The following is an 18069-nucleotide window of genomic DNA, read 5'->3' as shown; positions in this document are numbered from 1 at the left end:
TCAGTGGAAAAGAAGCCTAGTGTAATATTGTTGAAAATAATATTGCATCTTCACTGAAGAGATACAAAGGAAATCCATTTTTCTGGACCTAGTTGGTGAAAACCTGACATTACAGAACTCCTCAAGCTACAGCTCTTAAAATTTAGCTAAGTTGTATTTGGAGTAAACCCTTATAGATTTACTAAAATCAGTCCACTTGATTTTAGTGGATCTATGCGGGTGGCGCTGTGGGTAAAAGCCTCAGCGCTTAGGGCTTGCCGATCGAAAGGTCGGTGGTTCGAATCCCCGCGGCAGGGTGCACTCCCGTCGTCTGGTCCCAGCGCCTGCCAACCTAGCAGTTCGAAAGCACCCTCAGGTGCAAGTAGATAAATAGGGACCGCTTACCAGAGGGAAGGTAAACGGCGTTCCGTGTGCTGCGCTGGCTCGCCAGATGCAGCTTGTCACGCTGGCCACGTGACCCGGAAGTGTCTGCGGACAGCGCTGGCTCCCGGCCTATAGAGTGAGATGGGCGCAAAACCCCAGAGTCTGTCAAGACTGGCCCGTACGGGCAGGGGTACCTTTACCTTTGCCTTTTTATGCTGAGTATGACTTAGTAGTTCAGAGCAGTTTTCCCCAGCTGTTCTCTCATTCCCGCCCCCCTCACAGGCATGCTTGGTAGGCACACGGGAGAGAGACTTTTCAGTGGCTGCTCCCAGACTTTGGAAATCCCTCCCTAGAGAAACTATACTGGCTCCCTCCTTGTTGCCCTTCTGCCAGAAAGGTAGGCTTCCTTGTTCCAACAGGCTTATGGGAGTTCACTGCTTTTTATGAAAGCTCTGATGCTGTGCTATTTTTATTGTAATTATTGGTATGGTTTTAATAAATTTTATGTATGTAGTTTTAATTCTGTTGATGTTCAGTTGTTCTAAGTTTTTAGCAGTTCTTATTTTTACCTGCAAGTCTCCTTGAGTCCCATCAGGCAGGCAGGCAGGCAGGCATACACCCACCCACCCCTCCCTGGTGCCCTCCAGATGTTTTGGACTTAAATTCCCATCAGCTCTAGCCAGGAAGCCTATACTGGCTGGATCTGGAGGGAGTTATAGTACAAATAATCTGGAGGGAACTAAGTTGGAGAAGGCTGGTTTAGTGTTTTATCTAGATATGGGCAATACATTGGGTCTGTCTCTCTCAAAAAAATTCAAGTATATTGCATCTTCTGCCTCTAATGTCTGAAACATGGGTGTTCATCTACCCCTTCAATAAAATGAATAAGATACTGTAATATTTTGTAGTAAAACCTAAAATAACTGGTTCAGAGGAGTTGGGAACAAATCCAATTAAAATTATGTTAAATAAGAACTTCAATAAGTAGTCTTCAGGTTACTTTGCTGTTCCACCCCTAAATTGATCCCACTGCTTTCAGACTGAGATCAGTTGTAAGTGAGGCTGCTTGGCTTACAAAATTCTAGCAGCTGACTTTTCAAATAGGAATTCTCTGGATTTTGTGCTAGTCCCACCAGCGCAAAGGGAATTCCACCCTCTCATGCCCTCAGGTGCCCCCGAGGACCCCCCCATCAGCTCAGGGGGACTGGGAGAACCCCCAGAACAGCACACAGGAGGAGGAGAGGGGAGATTGTTCCGTCTGGCAAGCTGAAATGCTTGCACTGACGGAATGATCATTTTAGCATGATGTTGAATTCTGTGTCTTTTTGGGGGAACTTAATTGGAATCTGATAAGCCACTATTGAAAGAGGGGCTCAAAACCTGTCATAGCATTAGATTACAGTATATTGAATAGCGTTCTGGGCTTGGATAGGAAAAACCTTGGCTCAGATCCCATCTCAGCCCTAACGCCTGCTTGATAGCATAGTTCGCAAGTCACTGTCTCTTAGCCCTAAGTATCTTAGCCTATCTGCAGAGGGTATAAGAATAGAAATAACTAATGTAAGCTGTGCTGACTTCATTGGTGAAAGAGCAAGATATAAATCCACAAGGCTTTGTCACTAGTAGAGGGCCTGGCAGCTGCGCAGAAAAGCTACTGATCCCTCTGTCCAATTTGAGTCCTTTGTTGGTTAACTTGTTCAAAACAGAGTTCACATGGTGAACTCTTGATTGGCCAAAGCAAAAGAGAGACTTCTGTACTTTTAACTAAAGATTATTATATATCTGCTGCTTGAAAAACAGGATGTGCTTAATAGATTAAAAGCCAGAAATCAAACCGCCTGTGAGAAATAGTGTTCATACTTTCTGTTGCATTTCCAACTGTTGGAACAGTAGACACCGAGTCAAATTGAGCAGGTGTGGGTAGAAAAGCGTCTGGAGCTTACATTTAAAAAGTATTAATTTAGTTTCCATCTGTACAGATGATCTGCAAGAGTACAGATGATCTCTGTGGGGACTGAACCCCAGAAAGTAGTTGATCTATTTAACATCTTAATCTGGAAAGTGGCTTTACAGGAGGTACTTTTATCAAGGGAGGGCATTCCACAGGGAGGGCGCCACTACCGAAAAGACCCTCTGTCTGGTTCCCTGTAGCTTCATTTCTCACAGGGAGGGAACCAGCAGAAGACCCTCTGAGGAGGACCTCAGTGTTTGGGCTGATCAAAATATCCTCTTCAGTTCTTTATAAATCCTTTGATTGTTATTCACCATGTACTTTAAAGAAGTTATTAAAGAACCACTCTAAGCAAGTTTACTATCTTGTCAAAATGTGTCTTACCTGATTGCATCCCATCATTTTACCAGCAGTAGCTAAACATGTGTTAAACTCCTTTCTGGTACTTCTGGCTTAGTTACCCTTGATTTTGAATTCCCAGTTTGAAAAAATGAGCAAGTTACAAAAGTAAACAACTGCAAGGATCACAATAATGGGCACATTCGGTTGTAACTACACCACTTAAAATAGTGATAAAATTATGGTCTCAATCTACTGATCCTCTGTACATAAAACACTTGGGCTTGCAGTTGGATTTTCTGTTACCTCTCAGCAACAACTCCCATAGTGTGCATCAGGAGTCCCACTTGCACACAAATTTCAAAAGCTGGCTTGTTCTCCCAGGGAAGCTGCTGTTGAAAGATCAGCGTTTTTTAAAATGTAGATGTATCTACAGCTTGTATATTTTGTTTCCATCATTTATCTCCTGGTTTCCTAAATTGAGCTCATTCCGTAATTTTATCACTACTTAAAGTCGTGTAGCTACAACTGTATCAGTGTGATCTTTGCGGTTACAAACTCACTTTGGTTGTTAAACAGAATTTGGAAGGCATTTTGGCTTTTGGGCCCTTACCTATTAATTCTCCATTTCTTTTCCTGTTGTACCCCTGCTCCCCTATCTTCCTATGTACATGAGACTGTATGTCTATGGGAAGGGTGTATCTTTAATTTTCTTTATACAGCTGCTAGAAAGGAACATTACTGGGGGTTTTTAAATCAAAGTAATTGTCAAAATTGAAAGCTCCTATATTTCCCATTCAGTATTTAGAGCAAACCCTGACTTTTTAATTATTTGCAATAGGAACCAACCTTTTCGAAATGCAGCTTGGGAACCATGTTATTCCACCATCACCATTGATGTTCAGACATTGTGAAAATGTTGTGTTTTTTTCTAAGTACCCAAGGAAAGTTTCGGCTCATAATTCTTGCACCCTAACGTAATACTTCTCTTCTAGCAGAATATATATGTGCATTTGAATTATGGTTTCTTTTAGCTCAGATGCATGATTTTTCTGTGGCTTATTACAGAATGATTCTAACTCATGCCAGTGCGGAAGACATTAGTCATAAATTTAATGTCTTCCCATTATAACTAGTTATAATTTCCATGGAAAAGCACTGGTAGGCATTTGAGCAATGCTCCTTGATGGTAACAGTACAAGTAAATATTTTTAAGATTCGTTCTGCTAATTCACCATTGTCAGAAGTATTAGCAATAGAGGCTGTAAATTTCAGAAACTGAAATGCCAATATCCCTGCATGACCCAGCTGTTTCTTTTGAGCTGATAGTAGAGAAGCAGATGATGTCCTAACCTTTGGACAGCTCAAAGTGAATTTGCAAGCTACTTCGTGCATCTCAAAGTGAATGAGTACACTATGGTTGAGTATATCATGCGTGACCATGTATTACCGGGGGCGGCGGATTCTTCTTGAGAGGCATTTACTCACATTGTAGTGAGCAACAGCTGGTCTTGGCTTCTTATGACATCTATGAAAAAATAGTTGCTCCTATGTATAATGGTATACGTTGTGGGTGCTTGTGATGTTTCCACTTATTTCTTAGCGTGTGAAATGGTTCTTGAGAGTTGGAGTTGATTAAAAGACATACTATTTCTTATATGTTACAGGTAACTGCATTTGTGGACTTGTGGTACAAAATTGATAGATATCAATAGATTAGCTACATTAGGGGATTTAGAAAAATGTATTTTAATATAACTATTAATTGCTATAGAGACCTGTTTTTCTTAATCCACTGCATGTGTTGTCGTTTCTTTTTTAGAATTATAAATTAGCATTCTACCTCCTCCCTAGTTACTTAAAAGATGGAATAATCTTTGTTTGTCAAATATTGACATTATTACTAGTTTACAAATTTCCAAAATTGAAGATGATTACTGGTTTTTTAATGCAATTTTTAATTTATCTAATGCTGTATTTTCAGATAGGACTAGATTGGCTGAACTTAAGAAGGTGCTTGAATTTCTTGCTGTTGCTTCTTCAGTGCAGCTGGGAATGACTTGAGAGGACAGTTTCTCTCCTGTAATTTAAAAATTACCCTAATGGTCTATTTTGTTAAGTTTTCACTTATAAAAGCAGCAAGATTTCACCGTGCTCTTGGGTTTAAATTACTAGGTGTGACTTGCTGTTGCCTGTAAATTGGAGGGCAGCTGCTCTTAAATAGAATTGGAAGGTAATAACAGGATGAGTAATTAGAGGTGCCCTAAAAGTATTTCCTGGCATCTCCACGAAAGCAAAGAGTGCTTTATTCACCCAGTCAACTTGCTCTGTATTATTGGAAGTGTTATCTTGGAAGCTAAGTGCCACTTAATGCTAAGCGTGACAGATGTGTTTCAAGTATGCTCTGTCTGTGTTAGTGTGTGATGGACACCTTAACATTTGAAGGTATTTAAACACACAGGACCATGCAACAGACATGAGCTTTGGAGCCATGGTTGACTGTGTCTACATGTACAAATGTGAATATCCACCTCACAATGCTACATCTCTTTTTGCATGTCCATAGAGCAGTCTTTTATACAGACTGTAAAGTTGCCCTTATAGTGCAGTTAGAAATGTTTTCAAAGCACCTTTTATGTTTGGCTCTGCTCAGCTAATTCTGGTGATTGTAAGATTTATCCCAACACAGTGCTTCTCCAAGTAGAAAGCTGGCCTTTACGGTAGAAGATCACTAGGTCTGTGATTGCCAAGTATGAAGGAAAATGAAAGTTCAGTTTGCCCACCATCCTGGCCGCTTTAACCAGGACAATGCTAGAACTGTAAGATTTTCCTCATCTGTACCAATTCAGGCAGCAGATGGTGATCATGTTTGAATTTTCTCCCCCATGCCTGCTAACTCTGTACATGGAAAACTAGGAAAGAATGTAGAACCTAGCTTCCTTCCTTACCTTTTAGGGTTTTTTATTTGTTTTATTTTATTGTGGGGAATGTGGCTGCGGCCTGAAGTTACACAGTATAGAGAAAGGGCTCATTATAAACTGGCCAACAGCCTTGCAGTAAAAAGGGTCACTGTGACAATTTGAGAACTGCAGTGCCAGCATTGCACAGAATTTCTTCATACTATATCCTGTTTTTTTGTATAGCTAGGCCATCAAAGAGATCTATTGAAAATACACACAGCTTCGTGCAATAGTGAATTCACTAGGGGCAGGGACGTGTCTGCTTTTTGCTTGTAAAATTCTGTAGAGCATTGTCAGCCGTGATATAACTGAACACGATAATAATCTGTTCACCCCCCCCCCTTTAATCTCCTAATAAACACCTGTCTGTGCTTGAATTGCAGCTCCAATGACAAGTAGAAATCCCAATGAATAATTTACAGAAGTATGTTAGTTTTGCAGTACTGCCAAATGTGCATAATTTTCTTGTTGAAGATGTCATGTTTCATCATTTTCTAGAAGCTGCTGTTCATAATGTGGTGGATTATGCTGCATTGATAGACTTGTGCTGCTGATACCATAATGAGAGGTTTTCAAGTATAAACATCTGATGAGTGGATCACCTTTTTAACAAGGAAAAGAAATTCAGAAACAAAAAGTTTTTGATGTGCTCAGAGATATTTTAGGGAAGCTTTTGGTGCTGATATGTAGAGCTAAGTTATTGTGCAGGTTAGTTGCAAGTTCTCCTTGGTCTATTTTCGTTCCTTACTGGCATATTCTTTGTAAAACAGCAGGGTCTTAACCCTCCTGCGTTTTCCGCCTTCAGAAGGAGGGTGGTTGTTCCTCACCTGTCTCCTCCACAATGTTCTCCCCTCTTTCACTTGGACTTGGCTACGCTCATGCACGCCAGTGCTCATCACTCATATAGCTTGCTATATGCAAGCACATGGTCTGCTCTTGGTCAAAAAACAAAACAAAACTGCTACATTCATTCTCATCACAGCACTAGGCTGAAAGGAGAAGTTTCTTCTTTGCTCAGCCTAGCACTGTGATGGGGAGGAGAGTTATCTTTTCTACTGTTCAGAGAGAGTGATAACCCCCCCCCCCCGGCCACCATCTTAGTTTGATGCTTCCCAGTGCAATGGTGGGGAGGAAGTTGGGCTGGCAAGTCATTTAAAGCAGCTTGGCCGCCTGATTCACTGCTTTGCCACCCGTCTTCTAGACACGGGCAGCAAGGGAGAAGAGGTGGGGTCATTAAAGTGTGCAGGAGTGGTAAAGTTGGAGGAAGGTTATTTGTTAAAAACTTACTGCCTTGTAAGAGAAAGTATGGCAAGGCTCTGAAGTGCTTTAGTGCCAAGGAGTTGTGTCACATGTGGAAGTGGATGAGTTACTAGAGTGGAGAGTCATCACATTGTCTGAAATGTGGGGAAACGTAGTGATTTGGTAGCAGAACACTAGTTTAAAGTGAGGAAACCAAGCTAAACCAGGTGACGCTATAAGTCATATATCAGCCTCATTTGCATATAAAGCTGGAAAGCAGCCTTACTTACAGTAAGTGAGCATAGGACCAGGGACACTGAACTTTTCCTCTTCCCATGCCTGTTGAACTACTTTTCCCTTTTCCTGAATCCCTTCCAAGGAAGTGTTCAGCATCCCTCTCCTCTCCATTCATTCTAAAAGAAGATCCAGCTAACCTCCTATTTCGTAGGTGAGTGGAGTGAATATATGGAAAGAAATATTGTGCATGCCAGCATCGCATCTAGTTTGACCCTTGTGATCTGTACTTTGGGGAGTTGCATGGAAAGGTCAGTATAAACTGTCACTGATAACGGGCTTATTATGTAACTTCCACTATTGATGTGGCAGGTGGATGGCATATCATCTGTGACTGTATCCATGGTCGTGCTTACAGAAGCATGGATTACAATATGCATGCTTAAGATGTTTCTAAATCAGGATATGTTGGGGTTCACTGATTATGAAGCCCATTTTCTGTCATACTAAATTAGAAGTGAATAGCTTGCCTTTCCACTAAGTATATCTTCTTGTTGGCATTGTTTTGAAAGAAGGTGCAGGGTTGGGTTTAACTTTAGTACAGAACTAGGCAAACTGGTTGGATCTTTACAATGTTGGACAGTTGCTATTGAGCATCGTGTGTGTGTGTGTGTGTAAAATCACTCTCTCACTCTGCACACAATGTTATTAACACTTGGTTATCTTTCAAGGTGTGGGCACTGAAACTACAGAAGTTTCCCCAAGAAAGTTAGGGCCAAATAATGGATAATGCTATGGTCTGCGAGGTGTTTCCAGGATTGCAGCTATTTAACAAACTAGTTTTGGTGTGGTATGAAAAAGAGTGGTTTAGAACAATAGCCTTGAATAAAATGACTTGTAATGGCTACATACATGCCTTAGACTCTTTGTGAAAGGAAGCTGTGAACAGTTAAGGTTTTGAGTCTATGGCAGCAATGGGCAGAGTTCACACTTTCAGGATCTGCCTCATTTTTTACTGGAATCCCGAGAGAGCCACTAACTGGAGGCATGTGCAAAAGAGATAGAATTAAAGAATTCCAGGCCCAGGAATTTGGTTTAAGTCCCAGAATTGAGTGGAGCTCACAGCCCTTTTGCACACAAGTCTTTGTTCTCCCCCTCTGCCAGCTTTCTTCATTTTAGCAGCATTGGGGGGGGGGGTATTGTGCTAAACAAGGGGCCAAAAATCCTGGCTGATACATTTCAAAATTCCCTCAGTTTCCAAATAGATTATGATCTACCTTCTGCCCACCCCCTGGTCTATGGAATTGATCACATCCACTCAAAAGGAAGAGCTTCAGCGTGCCATGAGCTTAAGAAAAAACAACAATCATAAAGGGCAAACCTCTTCTGCTTTCAGTGGCTTGATCATACTGTGAATGCATACTTGCTACTCAGGTTCTGGAATTGCAAGCTGCTGCTTATGAAAACAAAGACTGCTGTGTCATTGTTAGCAGGCAAGCTGAGATCTTAAGCACCTAAAGAGGAGCAGTTAACCGATAACTGTCTTGGCTGCTTTTTTCAACCATTTCTTAACAAAGGAAAGAGAATACAGAGTCACGAAGAAGCATGTTTCATGAAAACATTCCCCAACAATAGCAAATCCTACGCACAACAACTTGCATCAAGGGTCAGTGCAGTATCTATTAAAGTCAAACAAGAGATCGGCATATTGATTAGTTTGTGAATGGACTTTGAGAGATAGATGTTACATTTTTACTCCCTTGGAGGACTTTGAATTTTGGGCATGGAGGCAAGATACAGAAGCTAGATAAATTGTGAATGGGCAGTAAAATGGCAAGTGCAGTTCAATGTAAACAAGTGTAAAGTGATGCATGTAGAGGCCAAAAAACTTGATTTCACATATATGTCTGAACTGGCATTGACTGACCAAGAGCAAAGCCTTGGTGTTGTGGATTGCTTATGAAGCTGTTGGTCCAGTGTGTGGGAACTGTGAAAAAGGCAAATTTTCACGCTTAGGACAAGAATTGAAAAATAAAAGCACCAATGTCACAACGCCTTTCTAAAGATGATGGTGAGACCACGCTATGGGTACTGTGTACAGTTCTGGTTGCCTCGTCGCAAAAAGAATACAGTGGTACCCTGGTTCTCAAACTTAATCTGTTCCGGGAGTCTGTTCGACTCCTGAAAACCTTTTGAAAACCTAGGCATGGCTTCCGATGGGCTGCAGGAGCTTCCTGCACTCAAGAGGAAGCTGCAGAAGGATGTTCGGCTTCCGAAAAATGTTTGCAAACCGGAACACTTACCATATTTTTCGTCCCATAGGACGCTCCGTCCCATAGGACGCACCTAGTTTTTTGGGGGGGAAATAAAGGAATTCCCCCCCTTTATTTTCCCCCCAAAACCAGGTCGGGGAACAGCGGGATGGCGGCGCTGCGCCTCCCCGCTGTCCCCCGAGCTTGTGGGGCTGGCCGATGTCTGCCCAGCGCGTGGGGCGCTCTGCTTCAGGGTGCCCTGCGTGCCGGGCGGCAGGCTGCTATTCGCAGTGTGGGGAGCCCTGCGGGAACTCCCGCAGGGCTCCCCACACTGCGGATGTCTGCCTGGCACGAGGGGCGTTCTGCTTTAGGGTGTTATGCACGCCGGCCGGCAGGCTGCTATCCGCAGCGCAGGGAGCCCTGCAGGAGTTCCCGCAGGGCTCTCCACGCTGCGGATGTCTGCCCGGCGCGAGGGGCGCTCTGGTATCCACTGAATAATTTTGTGCATTGATGCTCTCTGTGTTGTGGGCTGTAGTTCCCATAATCCCTGACCATTGGCCAGTCTAGATAGTTGTTAGGAGCTATACAGTGGTACCTCGGGTTACATACACTTCAGGTTACATACACTTCAGGTTACAGACTCCACTAACCCAGAAATAGTGCTTCAGGTTAAGAACTTTGCTTCAGGATGAGAACAGAAATTGTGCTCCGGCGGTGCGGCAGCAGCAGGAGGCTCCATTAGCTAAAGTGGTGCTTCAGGTTAAGAACAGTTTCAGGTTAAGTACGGACCTCCGGAACGAATTAAGTACTTAACCTGAGGTACCACTGTAGTCCAAAGCATCTGTAGGGCACCATCTTGGCTACTGCATTAGGTTTGTCTTCAAACCATTCATAGCACAAGCTGTGAATGAGGTTTGTTCTTGGCTTATTGCTTAAGGTTTATATGGGGGAAAACAAACCCAACCAGGGCTTAGCTCCCAACAGTACAGGTGCAGTAGGACCGAAGGAGAAGTGGAATGGTTGTGATTTTCAGTCTTTGCACCACCATGCTGCATGCTCACCTTTAAACCGTGGTTGAGCTTGACCATGCTTTGAAAGTGACATGTGAACCAGCCCACTAGTTTTTGAGCAGTCTTCGAGGGCAGCCTTAATGCAGCACATTGCATTAACATTTCAGGAGTGTAAAGAACTGTAGCCGCTCTCCATCTGTTTGACATGGCTATAGCTGGCTACGGGTACTTTGTGTCTTGAATGCCACTTCAGCCGCCAATGGGAAGGTCAGATCTAAAAGCACCCTCAAAATTAACACCTGAATCTTTAGGGAAAGTGCACCCCCATCCAAAGCAGCCTGAACACCACCTCCCAGGTCAGAGAATGCCTGATCTCTCAGCCACATAGGCTTTACCGGGGATTTCAGTAGTCCTGATCGTCAAGCCACTCCTCACTTACTGCTTCAGTCTTTTAGTTCTGAAAATTGTAATTGAATAACAGAAAAGGAGCACCCCTTTTGTGACGCACAAGTCCTAAAAGCAGAACAAATAAATGCGTGCTGGCAGTTATGCTAGCATTAAACAGAATTAGCAGCTGGCAGATCTTGATAAATGAATTGTAAAAACTGCAGTTTGCGTACCCAGGAGGGAGCGACAACATTAAATATTGAGTAAAGGTTTGGTGCTGTGATGGATTCCTCTGTGCACATTCGGTAGCTGCGTATTATCCTCAAGATTAGTACCAAACAACAAAGGCAGCATTGAGACTGCCCCAGTTGTCTTAATTGATATCGGACTAGTTCTGTTAGAGGTTACACTTCCTTCGCTGCTGCTTTGATCCTTCTGTATTTTTCTTTTCTTTTGCCTGAGTAGGCTAACAAAGCAGAATTTCAACAATATGGCGGGGGTCTCACAAAACTGTACGGGTCAAAGCAGATCTTGCGAAAGATCGTCCTTCTGATCCGTTCAGCCTGGGCCTCCTGCTATGTTGAGCCTGTGTTGACTTCCAGTCAAGTGTAGCGAGGTGGTTCTGTTCATGCTCTTGCTACATCAGCAGCAGTGTGCCATATGCTTACCTGGGTTGAATTCAGTGAATGTTGATGGTGTACATGTGGCTGAGAAGCAGGCATGGACTGACTGAAAATGGGAGCATCGGCTAAAGGAGAAGGTTGTGTGAATAGGCCATGAATCGTTAAGGCAATACTGTACATTGCTGCTCCCAGTTTTCTGCTGCTGTTATGTTTGCTCTGAAGTAGAGCTAAGGATTCACAAAGCTATGTTGAAGGTGTGTCTAACCCAATGATAAATCTTGAAGATAAGCTTTAGTATGCCTAGGAATATACCAGACTAAGCTTCTGACCTTCAGAACTCATCACAAGCTCTTCCCAGGCAGTCTGCTTTGGGGCTGGTCTTGCCATATTGCCAAGGCTGGCTGTTTTCAGAGTTCTGCTTCAAGGCAGTGTATACAATTGCTGCAGTGTTCAACAGGTGGAACCCCTGTGCACTCTGCCTCTCTAGTTGGGTGTGTTTGCATACTCTTGTCACCAGGGATTGGATGAGACCTTTTAGCATAATCTTCAGCCTACTTTTTATTATCTTTCTGCGCAGCACAGTGTATATCTACAATTCGTCTGAGAGTTTATTTCCATCTTCTTGGTTCCTTTCATTCTGAACATTCTGTGTCTCTTTCCACTTCATCAGATTCATCAGGATTTATTTTTGATGTGCAGTCCAATACTGTGATGGCTCAAGGAGGTACCTTTGAAAACATGAAAGAGAAGGTAAGGAATTCCTGAACAGTTTTTGTAGCTAGGAGTTTGGCATGTTATATTGCTGCTAGATTCTTACGATCTGCGACGGACAGAAATTTGGAGTAGATAGAGACCTCTGCTGTAGGCAAAGCTGTTACCCCTTTTGATTCTTTGATTCCTGTACTACTGGTTTTGGGGAAAATGATCTCTCTGTAACTCCCCATTTCTCCCTTGCCTCCTTTCCTCTGCCATTCCTGCAAGTGACTTTAAAGCCGTGATTGAGACATGTGCATTACCAAAAAAAGGGGGGGAGCTAGCATTTATTTGGGGGCAGAGATGTACTGGCCAGTTGCATTTGGCAACATATTGATTCATAATGTAAGCGTTGCAGTAATAACTGAAGCAAAAGGGACCCAGGTGGCTTCAGTGCTGCTGTGTGTTCATGTTGCTTCCAGCTATAGCGTCTGTGAGAGGTTTGCTTCCTTGGGATGGGCTTCAGAAAAACATTGCCAGAGAAAACAACACTAATGGGCTGTTCCCAGAGCAAAACTGAAACTGACATCGGCTTGAAGAAAAGAAACTTAACTAGTTTCCTGTGTTGGAAGCAAGGGGAAATGTTTGACTTGGAAGCAAGTGGTTAATATGTGACCTGCATATCTCATTTTTCTAGATCAGTGCTGTGAGAGCAATAGTCCCCAACCGCAGCAACAACGAAATTATCCTGGTGCTGCAGCACTTTGATAACTGTGTAGATCGAACTGTGCAGGCTTTCATGGAAGGTGAGTTTTTTAATAACCAGGTTCTATCTCAGATGCTGGCTGTCATCTGTGATGGGGATAAATGGTGGGTAGGGGTTATGGGCCTTGCATTGTGAATATGTGCAGTTACAAACTCTTCACTTTTGCACCTAGTTTATTTGGTGTGGGTGTTTGTGGTTCTTGGTTTTGTTGGGGACCAGGAAGGTAACATTTGGGGTGTGGAATTTGGTATGGAGAAAGACTGGAAAAGAAGGAAGGGTGTAAGAGTAAAGAGTTCCACTCTCAACATTTATTTCCTTTGCATGTTTTACATGCAGAGACAATCCACATAAAAGGGAAAATCAGTCCTCAGCTCTGTAAACTGTTGAGGGGAAAGTCTCCTGGGCAACTATTTTACAAAGATCACAAGCAAGCATGACATCCAAATATGCATCATTGTGGCAAAATAGATATTCCTGCAACTTTCACACAAGTATACATACTTAAAACAAATATTTGGTTCATGTAGGACATATGTGTGCAAAGCCCCCAAAATACTGTTTTCTAACTTTTTAATGAAGAAACAGCCATACATTTCTAGATTTTACTTTCAGTCAATGTGGGCTAGAAATTTGTTTCTCGGCTCAGAAGTTTGTGTGCTTGGATCAGTACAATTTTGCTTTAGCATCTGGGTTCTATATTGCACCATCTTGACAATATAAATTCCCACTTTTCCTGCTTCATTCTTTTGTATATGCTTATGTAGGTACATGAACATTTAAATGTTTATTACTTGAGGCTGGACAAGAGCCAGTTTGGTGGCCAGCCCAAATGTACCTCTCATTAAATGGTAATTGTCTTTAGACTACATAGGGAGAGTTTTTCTTGGCTTTTCTCAGAATGAGCAGCACATTGGTTTCATTCCTGAATATGTTTTCTTTTCTTTTTTTTGCATATACTCTTTCAGAATCTATTTAGGATCCACATGAAACAAAAAGGCCATATTTTGGTATAGGATTGAAACTAGAATTGCACGCACAGAGTTCTTAAACTCTTTTGTCGCTACACTACCATAAAAAAAATCAACCAATGTGTAAATTATCTATGCAATGGCTAGAAATAATTTTTTAGTTACTTGGAAGTTAGTAGGCTGTACTTCCAGTGCCAGGAAACACCTCTGTATTAATACAGTTTTATTGCTCCAGCACATGCATGCTGCAACACATTGCGTGGAATACTGTGATTCAGAAGGGGGCACACTTGAGTTCAAATAATAATAATAATAATAAATTTTATTTATATCCCGCCCTCCCCAGCCGAAGCCGGGCTCAGGGCGGCTAACAACAATAAAACAGTACAAAAGTACAGCATAAACAACACTCTAAAATCATTCATTACAAAATTAATTAATTCAGGCCACTGGCAACCATTGGACCAGAGCTCTGCGAAAATTGCCGAGGGAGGGAGTCAGGCTGTGCCCTGGCCAAAGGCCTGGTGGAACAGCTCTGTCCAGCTCAGAAATTAGATCTCTGCAGCAGCCTGTACCAGTTTTATCTAGTTCTTTCTGACATTTCTTGTGCCCAAACCAAACAGGCACTTTGTAACATACAAAGACTTTTAATATCACACACAGAGAAAATTCCTACAAGAGCATTTGGAAGCCCCTTGTACGTAAATCCTGTTCGGGTCAATTACGTCCAGGGGGGTCCGGCACACTTCCTCATGCGCAGCTCTGGTCTTTCCCCCGGGACCTTTGACTCAGCAGAGCGTAAAACACAGCGGAACAGAAGCTTGAACGTTCTTCGTGCGGTGGCAGTAACTCAGGCTGACACTTAGCAGTCTCCTTATCTTTAAAGTCTTTATTCCTTAGCAAAACACAACAGTTATAAATCTCCTGCCTGGAGACAGTTCACCCATCTTGCTTGCTCAACGGAGCAAACACGCAGACTGACAGCACACGGAGAAACCACTCCCTTTCCGTGTTCTATGCCCGCCCTCAGAATGTGAGGCGTCATCACTCAGAACTCTTAACCCTGTAAGTTCTGAGCCACTCCTATCACCCCCTCTCGAATCACGTTCTGAGAGGACTTCTGAGTGTTCAACACCTTCCCCATTGCCTTCCGCCCCTTCCTGGCATCGTTGTTAGGCACCTGTTGAACCTCACAAACCTTAGGTTCGCACTGTGCGAAACCAACCCACGCATTTGTGACCTGAAACCTCTCAGGTGGAATTCCCTTTGTAGCCCGCGATGACCGCCTGGGCACAAACTGGGGTGCTCCTTTTGACCCACTGGGGCCAGCATGTGCGTCTTCCTCATCAGAAGACTCCCCCTCTGACTTGACACGTCTGTGAGCTTTCTCCATTATGCGCACAGGAGATGAGGGCTCACTCTTGGACACTCCCTTAACAACCTGTGGAGACGCCCTACTCTGTTCAGGGACCTGGTCTCCACCAGCAGGTTCAGGCTCTGGCTCTCTCTCCTCCTCAGAGTCGTACAGACAATCTGAGTGAACGTCAGAGCGCACTTTGCGCCTTGCCCAACCATCCTGCTCAAAGAACTCAGCCTGTTTACTGACCAGAAGCTTGGTCTGATCACCTTCTGGATATGCGAATCTCCACCCTTTTGTCGCAGGCTCATATCCACAGAAGATCATTTCCTGGTACTTTGGACCACCCTCTTGCTGCAACCACTTTGGTACAGGCACCATGGCCCTGCAACCAAACGAACGGAAGAAATGCACCTGTGGCTTCTGTCCGTTGAGCAAGAAATATGGGGTGTCACCTACCACTGCATTGTAGCACCTGTTCATCGTGAAATTGGCCGTTTTTACCGCCTCCCCCCAAAAACTGTGAGGCAAACCAGAGGCAGCAGCCTGTACCAGTTTTATCTAGTTCTTTCTGACATTTCTTGTGCCCAAACCAAACAGGCACTTTGTAACATACAAAGACTTTTAATATCACACACAGAGAAAATTCCTACAAGAGCATTTGGAAGCCCCTTGTACGTAAATCCTCATCCCTCCTTCGTTTTCCTGGCTCTAACTTCTTGGAAATTCAGGCTCTGCTGTATCTTTCTCTTTGGTTTTTTTGGTCAAAAACTCTCAGAAAACACCTGGGGATAAGAGGATGGTCTGCTTCCAACCCATGGGCAGAAAAGAAATACATAATTCTTCCCTTCATGTGCTATCTGCGCCACATCAGTTACTTATGTAACTCTAGATTCTCTTTTAATATCTCGTGTTACTATCTCCTTTCTACTTCACATTCATAGCGCATAATTCATAATACATTTCTGCTTACGATTTTTCTTTTTCGAAAACAGGTAGTGCCAGTGCAGTGTTGAAAGAATGGACAGTAACTGGAAAGAAAAAGGTAAGCCTTAATTTGGTCTTGAACTGCAGTGTATTGGGTTGGTTTGGAGTCTTTCTGGAAGGACCATGGGGCTTTCTAAGCCCATCTTCTTGTACCACTCACACCAAATGGCAATGACGCAAGAAAAAGAGAATTTGTCGTAGGGCAGCACTGCGTATTTATTACTAGATAATGTTGATCTGAGAAACTACTCCAGTGTCTGGTAGCTTTTGGAACAAAGTTTCAAAACCACAATTCACTTCTGCTTAGCATTATTGGTGTGTGGGTGGGTGGGCTTGGGTGTGTAAAATACTGCCCTATACCTGCAGGTTGGTTCACAGAATAAACAGAATATAAAACCACAAACCATTCATGAGAGACGGTATCATGTCGGAACATTTTCAGCTGGCATGCTGAAAAAAATTCCTAGTCCTGCAAAACTGTTGCTTGGCACCTGTCTATTAGGCTTCTTCCAGGTTCGGTGTAGTTTTCTGATTTCTTGATTAAATTGTTATCCCTTTGGCCAGTGAAAATGTTACTCAGCCATGTCCCTGGCTTCTAAGATTTCACAGTGTGGTTCTCACTCGCTGTCAAGCACACCTTTTCAGTTGCAAGGGCTAAAAATGGAAAGCTGCAACTCTCAGAGCCCATGAGAGCCCAGTGACACATCCTGTGCCTTTTCTGCATTTGTACAAAGTAGTGGTGTGCACACATCTGTGAGTGCAGCCAGTCCTTCAGAATAATTGATGGTTGAGAGCAGTATTTTTAATGCTCTCCTGCACTAAAGTCTTTCTCTATGCACAGTTGCCATGCATGGTACACTTGGGCCACATTAATCTCAGTCTGTCGGTTCTAATTGTTAAATAAATCCATCCCACTTTTAAGGGATCAATGCCTAGGACGTTCAGCTATAAAGTATCTATCTGATGTTCAAGTAGTAAGAATGATCCTGGAAATTAAGCTTAGCGTTTTTCTTTCCTCTCCCCCTTCCCCCTTGGTGGGGTGGATGTATTAATCCCTAGAACAAAAAGAAGAAAACTAAGCCAAAGCCTCCTGCAGAATCGAGGGCCAGCCTTCCTGACCCCAGCAAGCCAGCATCCACCGAAGAAGAACAGTCTGTAGCTTCATCTGATAAGGGTGGGATCAACGGTTACCATGTCAATGGCTCGGCCAATGACACGGAGTCTGTGGACTCACTCAGCGAAGGTTTGGATGCGCTTTCCATAGATGCCAGAGAGTTGGAGGAGGGCGAGCCTGCAATGCCTGAGGTGCCTGATGGAGCAGGTTAGTTCTCTGTCAGGTTGTTGCCGAAAAGCAGTACTGCTGCTTGTGTGTGTAAAGAAATAGGAGGGCCTTGTTCTCTCCCTTCTGCTGTGCTTAAATATGTAATAATAATAAAAACAGATTAAATACCTTTTTTGCTGTTTAGCACTTTTAACAGAAAGGAGGTCAGCTAGTTCTTTGGAAATACGGTGGAAACTATTCCAGGTTCCCAGAGGAAGGAGATAGCAATAGGAGCAAATTCTGCTACAGTCGTACCTTGGAAGTCAAACGGAATCTGTTCCAGAAGTCGGTTCAACTTCCAAAAGGTTCGGAAGCCAAAGGACAGCTTCTGATTGGCTGCAGGAAGTTCCTGCAGCCAATCAGAAGCTGTGGAAGGCACATTGGACGTTTGGCTTCCCAAAATAGTTTGCAGACCGGAAGAGTCACTTCCAGGTTTGCAGCGTTTGGGAGCCAAAACGAGAACTAAGCTGTTCAAAAACCAAGGTATGACTGTATAAGGTTGGGTATCTAAATTTTGCACTAAAGGCTCACTTAGAAGTGGCTTCATAGAGATGGATGCTAGTGTATCTTCTAGGTAGATGAGCGTTCATAGCACATTGTTCTTTCTGGCGATATGGTG

General features: G+C 43.2%; 1 protein-coding gene across 3 annotated transcripts in view; it reads left to right on the top strand.

Moving 5' to 3' along the window:
* The window catches only part of SPATS2 (spermatogenesis associated serine rich 2), a 48923-nt gene that overhangs the window by 16499 nt on the left and 14355 nt on the right, over nt 1–18069 (top strand). For 2 of the 3 annotated variants that reach the window (XM_053375226.1, XM_053375225.1), the window contains 4 exons: nt 12029–12108; nt 12749–12857; nt 16138–16187; nt 17189–17450. In XM_053375226.1, coding sequence (XP_053231201.1) covers nt 12029–12108; nt 12749–12857; nt 16138–16187; nt 17189–17450 — 501 coding nt within the window. Of the gene's footprint in view, nt 1–7300; nt 7398–12028; nt 12109–12748; nt 12858–16137; nt 16188–17188; nt 17451–18069 lie in introns of all 3 variants that reach the window. The other variant, XM_053375227.1, reaches the window with a different exon arrangement.

The sequence above is a fragment of the Podarcis raffonei genome, chromosome 2 (assembly GCF_027172205.1).
Source record: "Podarcis raffonei isolate rPodRaf1 chromosome 2, rPodRaf1.pri, whole genome shotgun sequence".
In the NCBI taxonomy this organism is placed as follows: Eukaryota; Metazoa; Chordata; class Lepidosauria; order Squamata; family Lacertidae; genus Podarcis; species Podarcis raffonei.
The sequence above is the reverse complement of the archived record's forward strand: the minus strand, read 5'-3'. Positions and strand labels throughout refer to the sequence as shown.